This window comes from Anarhichas minor, unplaced genomic scaffold (assembly GCF_050575085.1).
Source record: "Anarhichas minor isolate MPS153535 unplaced genomic scaffold, ASM5057508v1 ptg000011l, whole genome shotgun sequence".
In the NCBI taxonomy this organism is placed as follows: Eukaryota; Metazoa; Chordata; class Actinopteri; order Perciformes; family Anarhichadidae; genus Anarhichas; species Anarhichas minor.
In genome coordinates, this window is record NW_027466457.1 from 962,731 (window position 1) to 979,940 (window position 17,210).

The 17,210-nt window shown below is 46.1% G+C and overlaps 1 protein-coding gene across 3 annotated transcripts in view; it reads right to left on the minus strand.

Annotated features, from left to right (window-relative positions):
• LOC142947313 (MOB kinase activator 2-like) overlaps positions 1-17,210 on the minus strand; it is a 53,442-nt gene that overhangs the window by 15,201 nt on the left and 21,031 nt on the right. Inside the window, exon 1 of one of the 3 annotated variants that reach the window (XM_076088808.1) lies at positions 1,241-3,273. The exons of the other annotated variants lie outside the window; for them this stretch is intronic. Within the exon in view, the coding sequence (XP_075944923.1) occupies positions 1,241-1,356 (116 nt within the window). The 5' untranslated portion in view covers positions 1,357-3,273. Of the gene's footprint in view, positions 1-1,240; positions 3,274-17,210 lie in introns of those variants that run through there. 3 annotated transcript variants of the gene reach the window in all.

Sequence of the window (17,210 nt, forward strand, 5' to 3'; positions counted from 1 at the left end):
TCGCTATCTCGCTCCACATCTTCACAGACAACAGCTTTTTAAAAAGGCACGTGCCCTCCGGGCTGCTGCTTCAGAACACACCTGTCCCCAGACTCGGGGAGGAGGAAACTTTTAAACGCATTAACACACTCATAATGACTGCGTGTCTTCTTCACATGCCACATACAGGGTAAACACACACTAACTGGGTTAAATATTTGCTGTGACATAGGGCATGTCTTCTTGAATTGCATCGGTTCTCCACGGGGACTAATCATGACTGGGGTTGTTGTTTGTGTTACTTTGTATGCCGTTAACACTCCTAATTGGGTCATGCATTTTTTTTACGTCTTATGTCAGCTCGGTCACATTGTGGCCTTTAGACGGCGGCTGCAATAATTAATGTGCACAGCATCTTTACACACATTCAAATATAAGTCAAAAGGCTTTCCATCAAGAGAAAACAACCTAAAAACAAACAACAAAAGTATTCTTATGTAGCCAATAAATAGGATGCTGTGAGGTAGGATTCAATTAGTATTAATTGGCTAGTTTAACTTGAAAGGAGCGCAGTATGGCGAGTGTTTTCATTCAAAACAAAAAACGTTTCAAACAATTTGAGCTCTGGTTTAAAAATAATTTCCTGTTTAGATTGTTTAAGCTAAACCGTGAGTTAGGCGCTTTAAATAATGAATCAGACTAGAGGAGGAGACAGTGTCACGTTCCTCTTGTTGAGTCTCGTTAGAGCTGCAGGAGGAATGAGGCGTTCAGGCTACACACGTCCGGCTGGTAAATTGCTGTGACCCCGGAACCAGAGCACGCTAATACTTCAGTGATTGAAGAGGAGACCGCTTCTTATCTTTCAGGATGAGTAACGGAGGCATAGTCAAACAGATATTAAACACACGTCTCCTCCATTTGGTCTCCGGCAGGCTACAGGCGGGCAATGAGCACAATGTGGCTTTACGTTTATTAGTTTGTAATGTGTCAGAGTCACTGGACCGCTGTAACGTTGTCATAAGACTGCTGAAGATAAATTACACTACAAACGTACAGTCAACAAGGTGTCTGGCTTCTGCGGAGAAAGTAGCATCACACGAGATATTACCAAACGTATAACACGGTATGTTCTTTTGACAATACGACTCTCTTTTGGTCCCTCAAACGTTCATGAAAATATTTTTTAAATGTCACATTCACGGGCTCGACTCCGCGGTTATTAGCAGATAAATAAGTTAAAAATAAGAGCGGAGTTTTTTACCTTAGTACTTTCCCGACAGCCTGAAGCACCATCTTGCAACTTAGTCCGTTTTTGGAGTTTCTCTGAGAGTGCATGTCAGTTTTGTCTCCAGAAAATGAGCAATAATCTCCAACCATAGTTTAAAACATGTAGATATAGCGTCAGACTATCTCCGCTGAGTATTCAGGTGTAACGTAAGTCTGTCCGAATAGCACCAGGGTCGGGTTTATCTGGAGCTCTAACTCTCATACTACGCGGCAGAAAGAAAACTTTGTCAAGTTTACAGAAGGGCCTCCCTCTCTGTCCCCTGTCGTCCAATCAGCGTAAAGGAGAGAGCTTGGTGGGCGGGGCGCGGTGACGTTAGAGTCTGCCCCTGTGGACGTGGTCCACATCTCCCCTGAGTGTAGTTACAATGTAGCAACAGGTGATCCGCTTAAAACAGCGGACCACGGTGGAATAAAAAGGTGTTACATTTTATTTGTCTTCTGTCGAACAAGTTTACATAAGCATGACTTTCACAGGATAAAAATAAAGGTACATATTTATAGCAGCCCAGAGAAGAGCTTGTAATACGTCACTTCCAATATATTAGTTTGTCAGCACTTAATGATACAGCTTTGACCCTAAGTGGGTTTCTTAAATAACTCATCGGCTTCTGTAATTATTTTGTCACTATAAATACACATTATCAAAATGAGCAAACTCATTTGATAATGATGTGGAATGTGGTTGAAAGCTCCAGAAAAAGCTAGTAAGTGGACATTGTGTCAAACAATTGTCATTGTGTTAGAGCAGCAATTTAAACTACAAATAAACAAATAAAATGTAAAAACAGGAAAAAGTGGGATTAAAAAAAAAAAGAAAAAAAATGGTTTCCCGCTACAAGGTAGCGAACACACAACTTTATAAAAAAGTGTAAAGCTTGACTGTGGGGCGACATTCCTCGTGTTGATTCTGAACCTGAGTCCAACTATGTGAGGCTGGCAGCGGTCATGTTATGTTCAAACATGTCAAAGCTGAGGAACCAGTGAGGGAATCAAACTAAGCCAGTTTGAGAGCTAAAGAGAGATCCACAGGAATATCTGGAGCTCTCTGGGGCGAGGGAATCGTTTCTAACAATACTTTTAGAAGCTTCATATTATGGACATGCTTTTAAGTGTACAATGTGAGTTCACATTAAATTGTCAACAGAGAGCTGAGCCAATAACACTTGTATGAATATGAACATGAGGAAATTAACAACGGGATTCGAGGGACGCACAAGAGCCATCATTCCTTCTTCCCTCTAATTATTGCCTCTCAACTGTCCTCTCTTATTTTCTCCCCCATTGCTCTCTTCACACATCTCTCCTCCCTTTCTTGGTTTGTTTGACTCGCCCTCTCCCTCTCATGGTCTCCCTTTCTTCTTCAACAAGTCTGTTTTTCCTCTCTGTCTCCTCAGACAACACTTGTGGGGGGCCATGGTGGAGCTGCAGATGTGAGAAATACTGGACCGGCTGTGCTGCTGTAGCCTGGACACGCACGCGCACACGCACACGCACACGCACACATACACACACACTAATCTACGGGATCTGTGGAGCTATGTGCGCTGGGTGCAAGTAGCCGAGTGAGGAAGATAAAAGAGATTGTTGAGGGTGTTGTATGTGCGGACTGTGCTTATGTGCATGAGAGTATGACATTTGATTGTGCAAAGGTGTGTGTGTGTGTGTAGTGTTTACTGTTGGATCCTCTGAGGCGCCGCTTGTTTATGTTTAAATATAATCCAAAGAAATGATCTGAAAGAATCAAAAAGGAGCAGAGGGTCTGACAGGCGCCTCGCTGCACCCGCATCCTGCATGAGAGAGAGACTGCCTGCCTGCCTGCCTGCCTGCCTGCCTGCCCCCCCCCCTTCTCATCACACTAGTGCGCACCGGGCTGGGCTTTGGTGGGTGGAGTTGGGTGATCCAGGGGCCCGGTGAGGAGCCGGGGGTGGAGGGGAGAGAGAGACCAGAACAGGGCACTGACTTTTCCCCCCCTGCTGCTAAATATAGCATCGGCCTGGCCTGGCTCATAAAGAATACAGAGAACAGTGCAAAGAGAGGGGGGGGGGGGGGGTCATGACATGTGTATGTGGGTATGCACAAATCAGAGACTGTGCAAGCAGGTGAGTCACTGAGCTGGTGAGGGGATATGAGACTGTGAGCAGGTATGAGAGGGGTTTGTGGTGGTTATGTAGTATATAGTACGAGTGTAAAAAGTTCAAAGCTTTTTTTCATAGCAACTGAAATGCATCCGCTGCACTGTAGTGTGAAAACTGTAGTGCAAATAGTCATCAAATGTCTGGTCAGCTTTGTAACTTTGTTAAGTTTTTGATTAAATTAAAACTTTACCAAACTCAAACTAAAGGAAGTTCTTGTACGGCCGCTATAAATACAGTATATATATATATATATATATATATATATATATATAATATATATATATATATATATATATATATATATATATATATATATAATATATATAATATATATATATATATAATATATATATATATATATATATATATATATATATATATATATATATATATATATATATATAATATATATATATATATAATATATAATATATATATATAAAATAGAAGACGTCCATTCAAGATCACCGGGGCTTTGCCTCGGCCTCTTGTCTTTGGCTGAACAGGTAACGTGTAGTCCCACCTGTGGTTTTACTCGTGCTATGTGATCTGCAGGCGAACGGAACAGACGGAGGCGGTGCCACTGAGGACACGGTCGACCCTCTTACGCAACGTCTGACGTGGATGGAAACCAACGGCCACATGCCATCGTCTGGAGGGACGGGGTTTTACTCTTTCTTCTCTGCTAACGTCACGGACGCATTCCCTTCCACAAAGCAGACAAGACATGGCCTCACTCATGTGCCACCTGCTCTCACCAAACCAGATGTTTCTCGCATCGACGTATGGAGCACAGTGGCACAGATAAGAGTTTAAGTTTAAGCAAGCCTACTTTTGATTACTTATTTATTTGTGGGATACTTGGGGTTACATTAAAAACTTTAAGTGTTACATAACTAGATTACTTTTATCAGTAATACCAAGCTGCCCTCATCTAACGACAGCTACCCCGGAGATACAGAAAGGACAAGATTTAATTACACATCACTCATAAAAAAGAGAGGGAGGAGAAGAAATAAAGGTTGTTCATTGAAAGACTGTGACGTCAATGGCTGAGTGATGGATGTGCTGAGATTTAATCTGATGAGTGAAGAAGTAACAATGCGCACGATAACTAGAGCAATAACTGATCACACCAACAGATAACACAAGGAAGATAAAGACTGGGGTGGAGCAGAATGCAAGTCATTCAAGTCGTTACTGTTATTGACGTCATAACGCACCAGTTAGGAGGCAGAAAAAAATGTTACAATGGTATGTTAAAAAACTCAAGAACTAAACTGCAGCCACTTTTAGCCAACTACTGACACAGGAAAGAGACACTGGACTGTTACAACTACAACACCCACACTAAAACATTGCAAGCTGACCCAAATGATAAGGACATTTTGGACAAAGCGAGTTGGCTTGCAGCGCTCTCTTCGCTGCCGAGAGACATGGACGGCCGGCTCAACAGGTTGGGTTTGAAAGTCAGCGGACATTCCACCTATTTGAGACAAAGAAAACACTGATTCCAGGCCAGCAGCAGATGAGTCACAACCGCAGCAGATGCGCCTTGGGGCCTGGCAACAGCTCGGTCCCTCCAAAAGCACATCTCCAGCCAATCATAGCCGGGATCAAAATGATCCCGGCTCAGGCAGCCAACCGCGTCGACACCAGAATGAATAAAGAAGAATCAGAGCAGTTCCAAGTTGCTCTGTAAAAGACCTTCACTTGGCATTGCGCTCCGGGTGTGTGGGAGTGGTGTGGCGTGTTTAGGTAAGGTCTTAACCAGTGAAAACACTGCAGGCTGAAGGCCTTTAGTGCCGAGGGGGTTTTCCATAGGCCCAGATAAAAAGGTCAGCGGGGCCAGGAGACACTCCGCACACTGAACCCAGCGACCCAACCAGCAATGCAACCGATGCAGTGAGACAAAAGAGAGCCGTTTCTGCTGCCACAGCTAAAAAAAAATAAAAAAAATATGATAGCAAAAGTACATTATCGGCGTGCCATCATCTCCATCCGGAAAAATGAAAGAACTGATCCTAGAAAAAGGAGAATCAGCCAATCTAGGCCCCAAAACCAACTTCATGTTTTCAGCATGTGAGCACAAAAACCTGGGCCAAAATATGCTGCATCAAACTGGGCCTACGGGAGTCCACCTCTGAACGTAATGGCTTAGAGTACGTTTCTTCTATCATATCAGTTCTTTGACCCATCTCTTTCCTTTCAACCCTTTAGGAGTTGAAGTCCTCGTTCTCTCCCTGCATGTGTGGCCCTTTCTTCACTGGCTTCATCTCTCCTTTGCTCTGCATTCCTGTCGGGGAAGGGCTGCATGCAAAGACACGCCGTCGCTCTCTGCACAAGCAGCCTGCACGAACTAAAGGAGAGGAGAGGAAGAGTGAACTCAAGGAGGTCAAGAGCAGGAGATCTAAGACCTTTGGTTTGATCTGGCTGTTCTTGTTTGGGAGGTCGATGTGTGACAAATAAAGGGTCAACCTCATGTTCCATTTAACAGTAGCAACGGCACAAAGGAAGACTACTCTATTGCCCGATTGCTCACTGCGCTCATAATCCAATCGGAAGTCAGATTAGATCAGATTTTGAACTATTTCTGCATATTTTCTGGAGCCAACTCAAAATTGAGAGAGTAGCCCAGTATGACTGGAAGACAGGAGGCCATGTTCTGACTGGTTTATGAGTAAAGGAAGAGAGGGCTTTAGCAAGATGGAAGACAGGAGATGAGAAATACCAGACTTGTGTCCAGACTTTTATAAATGACCATTTCCATGGACACCGCTTAGATTAACCACCATCGTATTAGCGGGAACGGGAACATTGGAGGATGCGAGGAGGCAACAGGAAGTGAGAAAGGGGGAGCAGTTGAGATTAGTTAAGTGAGATGGGTGAAGAGAGGGCAAAAACAGACCAGAAAAGGGAGTGAACGAAGAGAGCAATAACAGAAGTTAGGGATGAGAGGAGTGAGAGAGTTTGGCTCAATGTGGGAGGTTGTCACAGCATGCCCTGGCGGCTCGCTGCACTCCTCCCCCCAACATTCCTTAGCCGGAGAGAGTCTCGATCCATCCCGTAATTCGCCACCTGGGCAGCCAAACACCTGTCTGTCAAGTTTAAAAGGCGCACACACACACAGCCAGGGGCGCACCTGTGAGCCCCAACGATCAGGTGCAAGGTCAGCTAATAGTGAGGGAACTGACGGAGGAGGAAAGGTCACGAGGCGAGGAGGCTAACCTGTGGAACTACTGGTCACATGCTGCTGCATCACAGGTGTTCATAGACAGCACGGCCAGTGAGTGACTTTCTCCTCAGGCCTGCAGGTGGAATAGTAATGAGGCTTTCTTTCCTGCTATACGGTCACTCCATCAAAAGAGAGATTAATCACATGACAAAGGAGTGACAGTGTTGATGGGTGCACGTATATAATGACTTATACCTCGTAAACAGAGGTGAAGAGAAGCAATCGCTGAAGGGTACAGACGAGAGGATTCAAGATAACCGCTTATAAGCCGTGTTTACAGTTGAGTTAATTTCCTCCGAGTTCATTCTCGACTTTGGAAACAGGATTAGAGAAAACAGTCCGACCACATGGTCCATTTACGAGCTGTTCTGGAGCTTTTGATCAAATCAAACTGTCTTCCTCGGCAGAGGGGTTTGGCTCTCGTGATATTCGAGTTATTATACTTGCACATAACTGTAGGTGTTTGCATGTGTTACGCCTCGTGCACTGCTGGAGGAAACAGAAAAGGTTACTGAAGGCTACGCGTCTTCCCAGAACTCGAATAAACCTCAGAAAAGGAAAAGAATGTGGCTTTTTCCTGGGAAGAATAAGATAACCTTGGCACTGCAGCTAGGACACGCGCGCACACTAAACCTGCTGATCTCCCAACTGCAGATCAAATTCTGAACATTTCTCAAGCAAACCAAAACATTACCAACAGATTACAGCTCCAGTGTAACACAACAGTGTTTGGCTGTAGTGAGAGGAACATTCCTTGTTTTATACACACACACACACACACACACACACACACACACACACACACACAAACTAGTCCAGACACAACTCAGGTGTGAGAGCAACACTGCCACTTGCTGGCACAAAATGTAGGTGTGCACAGTTTACACATAAGGTGAGGGAAGTCAAAGTTTGAACCTAACGAGCAGCAACCCGACTCTGGAGAGAAGTTAAAAGGGAGATGAAAAGTCTTTTTATTTTTATTTGTTTTGCATTGGATGCATTTGAAGAAGAAGAGAGCCGAGAGTATAAACTGAGAACAGTACCCACCCTTGGAAAAGGCCAATAACTGCAGACATAGTCTAGCTGCGAGGTTGTGTAAGTTTTCCATTCCAGGTTTATAATAAGGGTGTGGATGCTCTGTGTGTGTGTGTGTGTGTGTGTGTGTGTGTGTGTGTGTGTGTGTGTGTGCTTTTTGGTGACACTTGAAACCAAACCAGCACTATGATGACGCTATAGACGTCATCCTTTGCAAACTTAATGAGTTACTTTCCACTACTGGTGTGGCTGAGTAATACCAGGACCATAAGAGAAAGCAAAGTGTCAAACATTAAAAAATACATAAAGCAATACTTCAGCAATTACATAGTGCACCACTTAGCAAGGAGAGGCGAGGTCTGGGGGGGAAAAGGCAGTAGTTTGTGATGTAAAAAAGAGAGCTGTGGTCAACTGCTACTGTTTGCTCAGCAGCACAAGAGGTAGTCTGTGTGTGTGTGTGTGTGTGTGTGTGTGTGTGTGTGTGTGTGTGTGTGAGAACAGTGGTGAATAAGGTGGAGGGGATGGAGGAGAAAGACCGTCATGGAATACAGGGAAAGATGGAGGAAGCCAAGAGGAGGTGGCGGGAAAAGGATTGCCCATGTTTGCACAGGATGTGTGCTCGGGTGTGGGTGGCATAAGTGTGAGGTGAACAGAGCTCTCTTTTCATGCCCCCCCCCCCCCCCCCAACCCCAGTTTTCAATGATGGCTGGCCTCTCAGCTGGTTCTGTGTAACAAACCATCGGAGGGGTCAGGTAAAGAGACGCTCATCGACGGCCCGAAACACAGCCTTTAGACTACTACAAAATAGCTAAGCTGCAAAGTCTTCTGGGAGCTCTTGAGGAGACGGGACAGAGCACACAAAGTCAGCACTGTGGGGACTGTTGGTGAGTCTTAAGAGCAAATGATGCAGAGATAAAGAGGACGGAGGGGGTTTCATGCAGACATGTTTGGGTGGGTTTCTGTTTTCTGCATGCCCGCCCCGATCCAGCTCATTAACTCCTAAATGAGGGCATTTAGTCACAGATTTCCTTCCGAGGGGAATGTGGATGAAACGTATGGCGCGTCCCAGAACAAACTCACACACACACGGACTGAAATGTACAGAATGTTCCTTTAACATCGAGTTGAGTAATTTGCGCCAACAGCCTGAGAAACCAAAATTCACTACGGTGGGGAATGAGTGACTGATTTATGACGAGCAGACAAAGTTCATCTCTGCTCCACAGACTGTGTCGAGATATTCTACACGTCACTCAACAGAGCGTGAAAAATGAAATGAGGCGACTATGTGAACAATGTTTAAAATCAGTATCACGTAAAAGACGGGTATGGCACAGCATACCAAAGAAACCATCACGTCAAGCACAAGCGATAATGATTTAAGAACCAGCTGATAAGATCAACATGCTGCCTAAAGAGCACAAGTCAAATCCTATTAGTGCGCTTCTTAACACCAGCAATAGGTCTATTACATCACTCGTGCAGGGACTGCGCGTTCTCTCGGCCCGCACACAGTTACAAACAAACTGAGGGATGAAATGAGAGGTTTAGAGGACCGGTTTCCCAGGAGGAAGGTCTCCATTTCCTTCATCAGCAGACATCACAACTCCAGCAGTCTGTGTGGCACGTGAGCGACCAGCGACGTTGGTGTTTGAGTTGTTATTTCGCCCCCTTCAATGCCCCGTTTGCTCTTTAACCACGAGATCACTGAACTGGCTTCATCCTCCAAAATGACCAAACAGTTGATGAACACATCGCTAAAACAGTTTCCACAAAAACGGATCATTATAACTTCCATGAGGATGTGATTTATGGAGGATTGCTGTAGAGACACTTGCATACAGAACAAAAAAAAAACCTAGTAGTTTTTTTTTTTGTTCATAAATTTGTACCAATGTTGTTTCGTCAAGGATGAAACCTCATTTGTTCCTCATCTCCTGTGTTGGCCTTCCTCCTCCATTGTCAAATTTCCTCAGTCTCTCATCTCAGTGACTGACGCGGGCTTCTGAGAAAAGAACACTCATGTCCGTGCACAATTTCATTAACAGCGTTCACCACAGATGCGAGTGTGCGAACATTATGCGTCCGTCAGTAGCACTACAGTAGCCGGTATCTCTGGAGAGGCTCACATCTGCCGCTCTGCTCGCCACAACGACCGCACGGAGGAAACAAGGACATTTTCAAAGAAGAGTAAAGCCAGTGCCTCCCTACGCCGTGCAAAATGAATTAGTGCTGCTCACACAATCTACCACAGTTCACAAGGTGCTTGATTAAAAAAAACACACACACGTGTTATCTTTTACCCAAATTTAAAAACACAAGACCGTGGTGCATTCTGTTCTCTAGGCATATAACAAGCAAAACCAGAGAATAGCATCTCAGAAAGTTAAGAAAACAAAAACATCTGGGTGTTAGTTTAGCACAAAAATCCTCAGAGGTCAAGCAAAAAAACAAAACAAACTAAAACTAAATTCCTCCCCTGATGACTAGACGAGATCTCACCACCATCTGATAACAGAGGAAACTCTGGCCTATTGTGGGAGTTTGATTAACACCGAGTGGATGAAAGCGTAGGAAGTGGTCACACTCAGGATTTGGCAAAGAGAAGAAGCATGTGACTGAAGGAGGCCGACGGATTAACGAACCAAAAACCAAGCTGGTGGAAAGTATGAGCGAGCCGGTGCTCCCCGACTCGCTGAAGCCCACTGCCAAGAAACAAGGTCGCTTCTTCTTTCATTCTGCAGTCAACACAATCACTTAATGCACACGCACTTCTCCTACCCAGAGAGGAAGTCTGAGCTCTCCTAGGAAGATACTTGGAAGCCAGTCATGCATGACTCAACAACAACAACAACAACAACAACAACAACACTGCCACCAAACAACTGCAGCTCAAAAACAAGAGATTGTGCTGGATAGCCCGAAGCAAGTCCCATCACACAGAGCACTGACAACACACAACAGGAGATTATTATTTACATTTTGTCCTCCGCCCAAACACTTGTTTTCCAGTAATTAGCTATGACAGAATATCATGTTTTGATGTCAGTAAATATCAATCTCCGGGGGCTAATTAAGAGGAAAAACACAGAGTGTGTACGTGTATTGGCAGAGCGGTGTTGTTTTTAGGTGAGACGCGGCGATGCCGTCGTGCGTTTCTGTGTCTGGGCCACAGCAGGGGAGAGGAAGAGGTGCACACGGGAGTAAGGATGCGAGGAGACAAAAAGGGAAGCGGCACCAAAATGTTCTGGAAATGCCTGGACAAAGCCACGCATGTTTTGCGCCTTGAGGGCATTGCTGAGATGACGGTGAAACCACAGTGAGGCCCCGCCCCTTTGTCAGAGACTGACGTGGAGGAAATATTAGAGCGCGACCTCTGTCGGTCTGCTGAGAGGGAATAAGACGTATGAACGAGGGAAACAATAGCATTCTCGTCTACAGATGGAGCATCAATGAGGGAGGGAAGGAAGTGGGCGTAGGCAGCTGCTATCGGTGGAAAATAAAAGAGAGGACTGAAAGGAGACACATGAGAGGTCAAATCAATAGATGTCCTTGGAGCAGCGAGAGCAGGGACTCTGTTTGCCTCCCCCCCCCCCTCCTCCACTGCACAACCTCCATTCATTGACGTTCACGGTTTCCTCTGTCCTCCACAGATGTATCACATCCTACACTAAAGGATGAGTTGTGAAGGGAAAAATATAATCCGACCCTTTTTATGAGCAGAAGAGATCAGCGGCTCTTAACACTGTTAAGTTGAGCGTGTGTGTGTGTGTGTGTGTGTGTGCTTGCCAGGGGATTCAGGTGTAAACAAGCCTCTGATTGGCTTAGAGGAGTAACTGGCTCCCACCTGGGAAGATGAGCTTATGCTGGTGACATCATCTCTCCTAGAGGGGGATGGGAGGCTTGCGAGTGCATTGTGCACATCTGTCTGCAACGCAAAAGACTTAAATAACAGAAGAAGAAGAAGAAGAAAGAAATACTCCAACTGAAGTCCATAACACACTGGTAGAAATCAATAAGGTACAAAAGGGTATTCGAGGTTAGTCCTCCTTTGGCCGGCAGCCTCCGAGTTCTGTCAGTGAACATAATAAATGTTACGGACGTCACCTCAGAACATGCTGCAGTCAGCACTCTGCAGCTTCCCTGCTCGCTCCGGAGCAGCCTCTCCGCCACGGCTACTCTCTTGATTAAATATGGTCTCGCAAGGTGAATGGGTTTGTCACGAATCTGAACATGACGTAGGGTGGGATCCAGCTGTGCTTTTAAGGCATGAAATATGATGATAATAAAACTCTCCTTGTCTGTTTTCCTCTCGGGTCTATCATGTCAGATGGTAGATAATTGAAACAAATGAGGGGGCACAGCTGCAAAAGGCACTGCAGCACTGAGGCAATTACACAGCTATGCAGCAGGCAAGTGTGTGTGTGTGTGTGTGTGTGTGTGTGTGAGTGAGACTACCACCTTCTCCGTTCAATTGGGCTTCACCAGACCACCCCCCCCCCCCCCCCAATCCCTCTCAGTCCCGCCTGGGACAAACTCAACAAACAGGAAGTGAGGCGCCAAGGCACTTCCTGTCTCCCTTTAAAATGGGCCTCTTGTTCCCAAGAGGCGGCACAGAGAAGCCATCGGCTGCTGCTGAAACAACTGCTACAACCATGTACCCTGCCACCTTCACAGCACATACAAACACCCCAGGCCTTTGTTTTGATACTGAATTCGGTCCAACGCTTTTCCTTCCACCTGACCAACCTATAACGTGAGCCAAAAACAATGAAGCCCGTCTCCACTTGCCAATTGGGCCACCAAGCAGCTGTGAGGTTTTCCATGCCTCACACAGACAACTTCCACTCTGCTACGCTGCACTAATACTTGTCTCATCAGCACTCATTACGTTTTCTAAACATGTAGCGTGTTCCCGATTTTGCAATGAATCCCTGCTTCCAAGTTATTTTTTATATATATATATATATTTTTTTATCTGAATTAAGTTGTTTCAGTAGCAAAGGAGCCGCATCCAGAGCTTCTATAATTAAGCGTGTGCATGACTGCGTGTGCGTGCGGGCTGACTGTGTGAATCTAAATGCAGAGGTGAAGTTAGTGCAAGGCCACCTCTTTCTCCATCTCCTGAGCCAGCATGACTAGGCTGAACACACACACACACACACACACACACACACACACACACACACACACACACACACACACACACACACACACACACACACACACACACACACACACACACACACACACACACACACACACACACACACACACACACACACACACACACACACTGTTACGCAACTGGCCCCCGTGTGTGAGGTCTGCCCTCCGCAGTGACTGGAGGGCAGGTGAAAGTAGAGAAGGACAGTCAGTCAGGTCAATACTTCTATACTGACTACACTGTATGTGCACTGAATGACAAAACAGCTTGACCGTACAGTGCAACAGCCACAGGGCATAATGCCCTTCACTTCCTCCAGGCAAAGCTTTAAATAGACAATGATTTAGTTTGCTAAAGCAGCCCAACTTTCCTCAAAGACAGGCAGCAATGCGCGGAGGGGGTCTGCAGGGCCGAGGGGAACGAGTGTGTAACGAGTGTGGGGTTCGATGGAGGAGAGAATGGCGTCCTTGTTGAGCTGCACGCTCCAGCTCTGTGGAGGCAGCCAGGCCTGCCAAAGATAGCCTAATGAGAGACACATGGAAAACAGTACGGCCTGCTCAGCTAATACAACACACACACAGTGTGATGATACAGTCAGAACTATTGTTCCGCACCGCACATTATAACATTTAGCGACTGATCCACTGAGGGCAAACACACACACAAGCTCTTGTCATGTGATGGAGCCTCGAGGTCTGTATGTGCCCGCTGTCCTGCAACACGTCAACAGCAACACATAATACGGGTACAGAAATATAAAACCGCATAACGGAGAGGACAGTGGGATTTTCTTTTACGCCGCAATTGTGAACAATGATGGCCACAACTTAAACTTTTGACTTCATTGTCCTTTCAAACTTTTTTTTTTAAGGTAAACTCAGGAGAACCACAATGTGTTGTTGTTAGGGGTTACGGTTAGGTTTGGTACATAGAGTATGATAAAAAATGAGATGCAACATGTCATTTATTTTTTGTTCCTCCAGCGTCCAGTCTTTATGCTAAGCTAAGCTAACTGGCTGCTGACTCCAGCTTCAAACAGACGGTCTTTACAGTGGCACTGATTGAAGGCATGATTTGTTTTAAATCTAAATCTCGGCAAGAAAGCAAAAGAACATATTTCCAAAAATGTTAAGCATTCCTTCTAAATAGGTGTTTTAAATGGTTTCTAATGGTGTGTTTACATGCATGTGATGACAAAAATGGTTAATAATCTTCTTCAGTTTTGTATGATAGTATTCATAATACATAATTCAAAATTGAATTAAACTGAGATATCATCCTATTATATTAAATCAATGAAGTTTTGTGAGGTTTTTGTTGAATTCGCCTCGTATAATATAGCACAGTAAGTCTTTGTTCCTGACTGTAATATATAAAAAAAGGCAAAGGCTGGGAAATGACGGCCGATTCCATCTTATTTTGCTTCATGTCCTCCGATGACAGACTGTTCAATCGCTCCATTTTAAACAGGATGATCAACATTACAGTTGATGCCGTTTCTACTCCACACAATGCTACTGTTGAAAGGCCAAACACTGGAGCCCAGGGGACGGAGGGCCTGCCTGGGCCGAGGTCAACGAGGACCTGCTTGGATGGGTGTGACCCCAAAAACACACATCAATCAAGCCTGATGACATCACCGCCAAGCCGCCCGATTGGCCGACGAAGACGCCGAGGGAGAGGAAATGCCAGAAATAGACGTGATGGCCCATTTTGTCTTAATGAGCCCACGAGGCATCAGTGCACTGTCCAGGTCCCAACCCTGCCTTGATCAGGACTGGGGGAGAAAAGAACATAAGTAGGTCTATTCCTGGCACAAGCCCCTGCCTTCACAAGGCTTCTGTGTGTGCTTCACCGAGGTCTACTGTATGCAGAACACATATGCAGCCTCGCAGATACACGACACACTAATACACACATGAACGGCAGGCTGTTATTCATACTAAGAGTAGCCGTGAAGTGTAAACAAAGTTCTGAATCACAGCGAGGCCTAATCTAATCCAGCTGCGTGTGTGTTAAAGCTACTATTTTACCCTCGCCATCAAAACGCTCCTCGGAGAACTAGAAAGTTATATTTAGACTTTATACAGCAGTTAAGGCAGGCTCAGGCTAGCTAGCCCCACAACCACAAGAGAGGGGAACCAGTTCATTTCTGCTCCGACTGCCAGAGCGTCAAACTTAAATCCTCTACCCTCTCTCTCTCTCTCTCTCTGAAGCACAACAACCAGCTATACGAGTGCACGGCACAGGCTCTCACACACACATGATAGTTGTTCCAGGTAGGGAACCAAAGAGAAGGTCAATTCTGCTGGAAATGACCAGAAGGGAAGGTCAGTCAATGCTCTGCAAACAAACAACAAAACAGAAAAAAAAATGGAAAAGCGCCTCCCTGCCCCCTTGTAAGGGAACACTGTGTCCAAACAAACAGCGGTGCACAGCCAAAAGGGCACACAGGAGGACGAGAGCAAAAGTTGCGAGTCTGAATAACTAGCTGACTTCTGGCTACATGCCATTTCATTCCTAGTCTTAACCTGCCCTCCTGACAAACCCTGTCACCGGCAACATCGAACATACCTCCCCTTCAAATCAGCTATAACAGGATGGCTATGTGCCATCTTATGTCCCTCTGGCCTCAACTCCCTCCTCCTCCTCCCACAAGTCAAGATACCCCATGTGTCTGACTACAGCAGAATCTCTGCCTGCCACAGCAGCACCCTCCTCAAATGTCTCCTACAAAACCGCAGCAGCATAACAGAGAGAGTGAATGTGGAGGAGGAGGGGGGGGGGGGGGTTCAGTGAAGGTCTGACAATGTAAGTGAAAGAATGCTGAAAAAGGCGAGTTTGACTTAAACAATAACAATCAACAACAACAACGGTAAAGGGGAAGGAAAGGTCAATGAGGGAAAAAGAGAGATTTTGTTCACTACCGGTAGAAGAAGCAGTCGCAGCACACCAGAACCCCCATCCAGTCAGCGGTGAACCCTTCCTCCCCTTCACCTTCCCGTCTCCGCTCCGCTCTTGCAAAACTCGGCTACAGGTGCAGCGGCTGCAGCATAGCACCTCTTGTAATCGAACAGCTACTGTAGCGGCATCTGGCTTCAACGCAGGACGGACGGACGGACGGACGGACGCACGCACGCAGGCCGATGAGGGAGTCAGCCAAGTAAATATGCAGAAATACTTCAAAAATCATTCACAAAACCAGACACACTCCTCTGAGCATGTTTCTCTTTCTCCCTCTCCTTTCCAACTACTGCAGCTGCCTGCCTGCCTCACTTTCACACTCACTCTCTCTCTCCCTTCCTCCCTCTCCCTCTCTCTCATTCGCTTGCTGGCTCCTATTTGAAAGGCGGGAAGATTAGCTTGGCAAACAGCGTCCCATAAACAAAATGCTGACTGCTGGGCAGCACAGGGTGGACTGCAGGGGACAGAGACAGAGCGAGAGAGAGAGAGAGAGAAACCGAGAGAGACAGAGAGAGAGAGAAAGAGAGAGAGAAACAGAGAGAGACAGAGAGAGAAACAGAGAGAGAGAAAGAGAGAGAGAGAGAGCAATCTCAATCATCTGTATACATCCTATCTCCACCCATCGCTCACACAAAACAAACACACGTGCCTTTTGCTCAATCTGAGTCGGGGTCAAAATCCCGTCAACCCTCTCTGAACAGTTAATCAGTGCAGCCAGTTGACAGCTCTCCATGCTTCTGCACATGAAGTGACACGTGGCTGCATTATAACAGCGTGGCTAATCAACTCTCGAGTCAACACCGAGGAGGGACTGGACACGTGAATGAAGAAACGTGCAGCACAGGGTCTGCACGTATAACCGGGACTCTTCATTCACACAAATGATGCAGAGGTACGGGATGGGAGGGGCTAGCGCGGACACAAGCCTCCAGGAAGCGAGCCAATCACTGCGGAGTACTTGTGTTGTGGTGCGGGCAAATAAGGTGAAGGACACAGGGTGAATCATGGGCCTCCTTACATCTCTTCCCTGCGTCATTCAATGAGAGCGATCAACTTGCTGTTCACTTGCTTCTTTACGCGTCAAAAACACACACAAACGCTTCCAAAAGCACTGCAGCAGTCAGGTGTGTGTGTGTGTGTGTGTGTGTGTGTGTGTGTGTGATGCTGTAATCGAAGGCTGCAGTCAGACAGGACACAGGATTAGCCGACCGCGACAAAAGGCAGCCGACACAGCGGCACACTGACGCTCAATGTCAAACGGCCCAACGGCGCTCCGTCCAGAGGAAACTAAACACTACAGCCTGCCGAGAAAACGACAACAGAGGCAGAGAAGACGGCCCCCCCTTTACAGGACGGCAGTTATGTAGCCACCACAGGGGGACGCTTTTGGCTTTTACTCTGTCGCTTC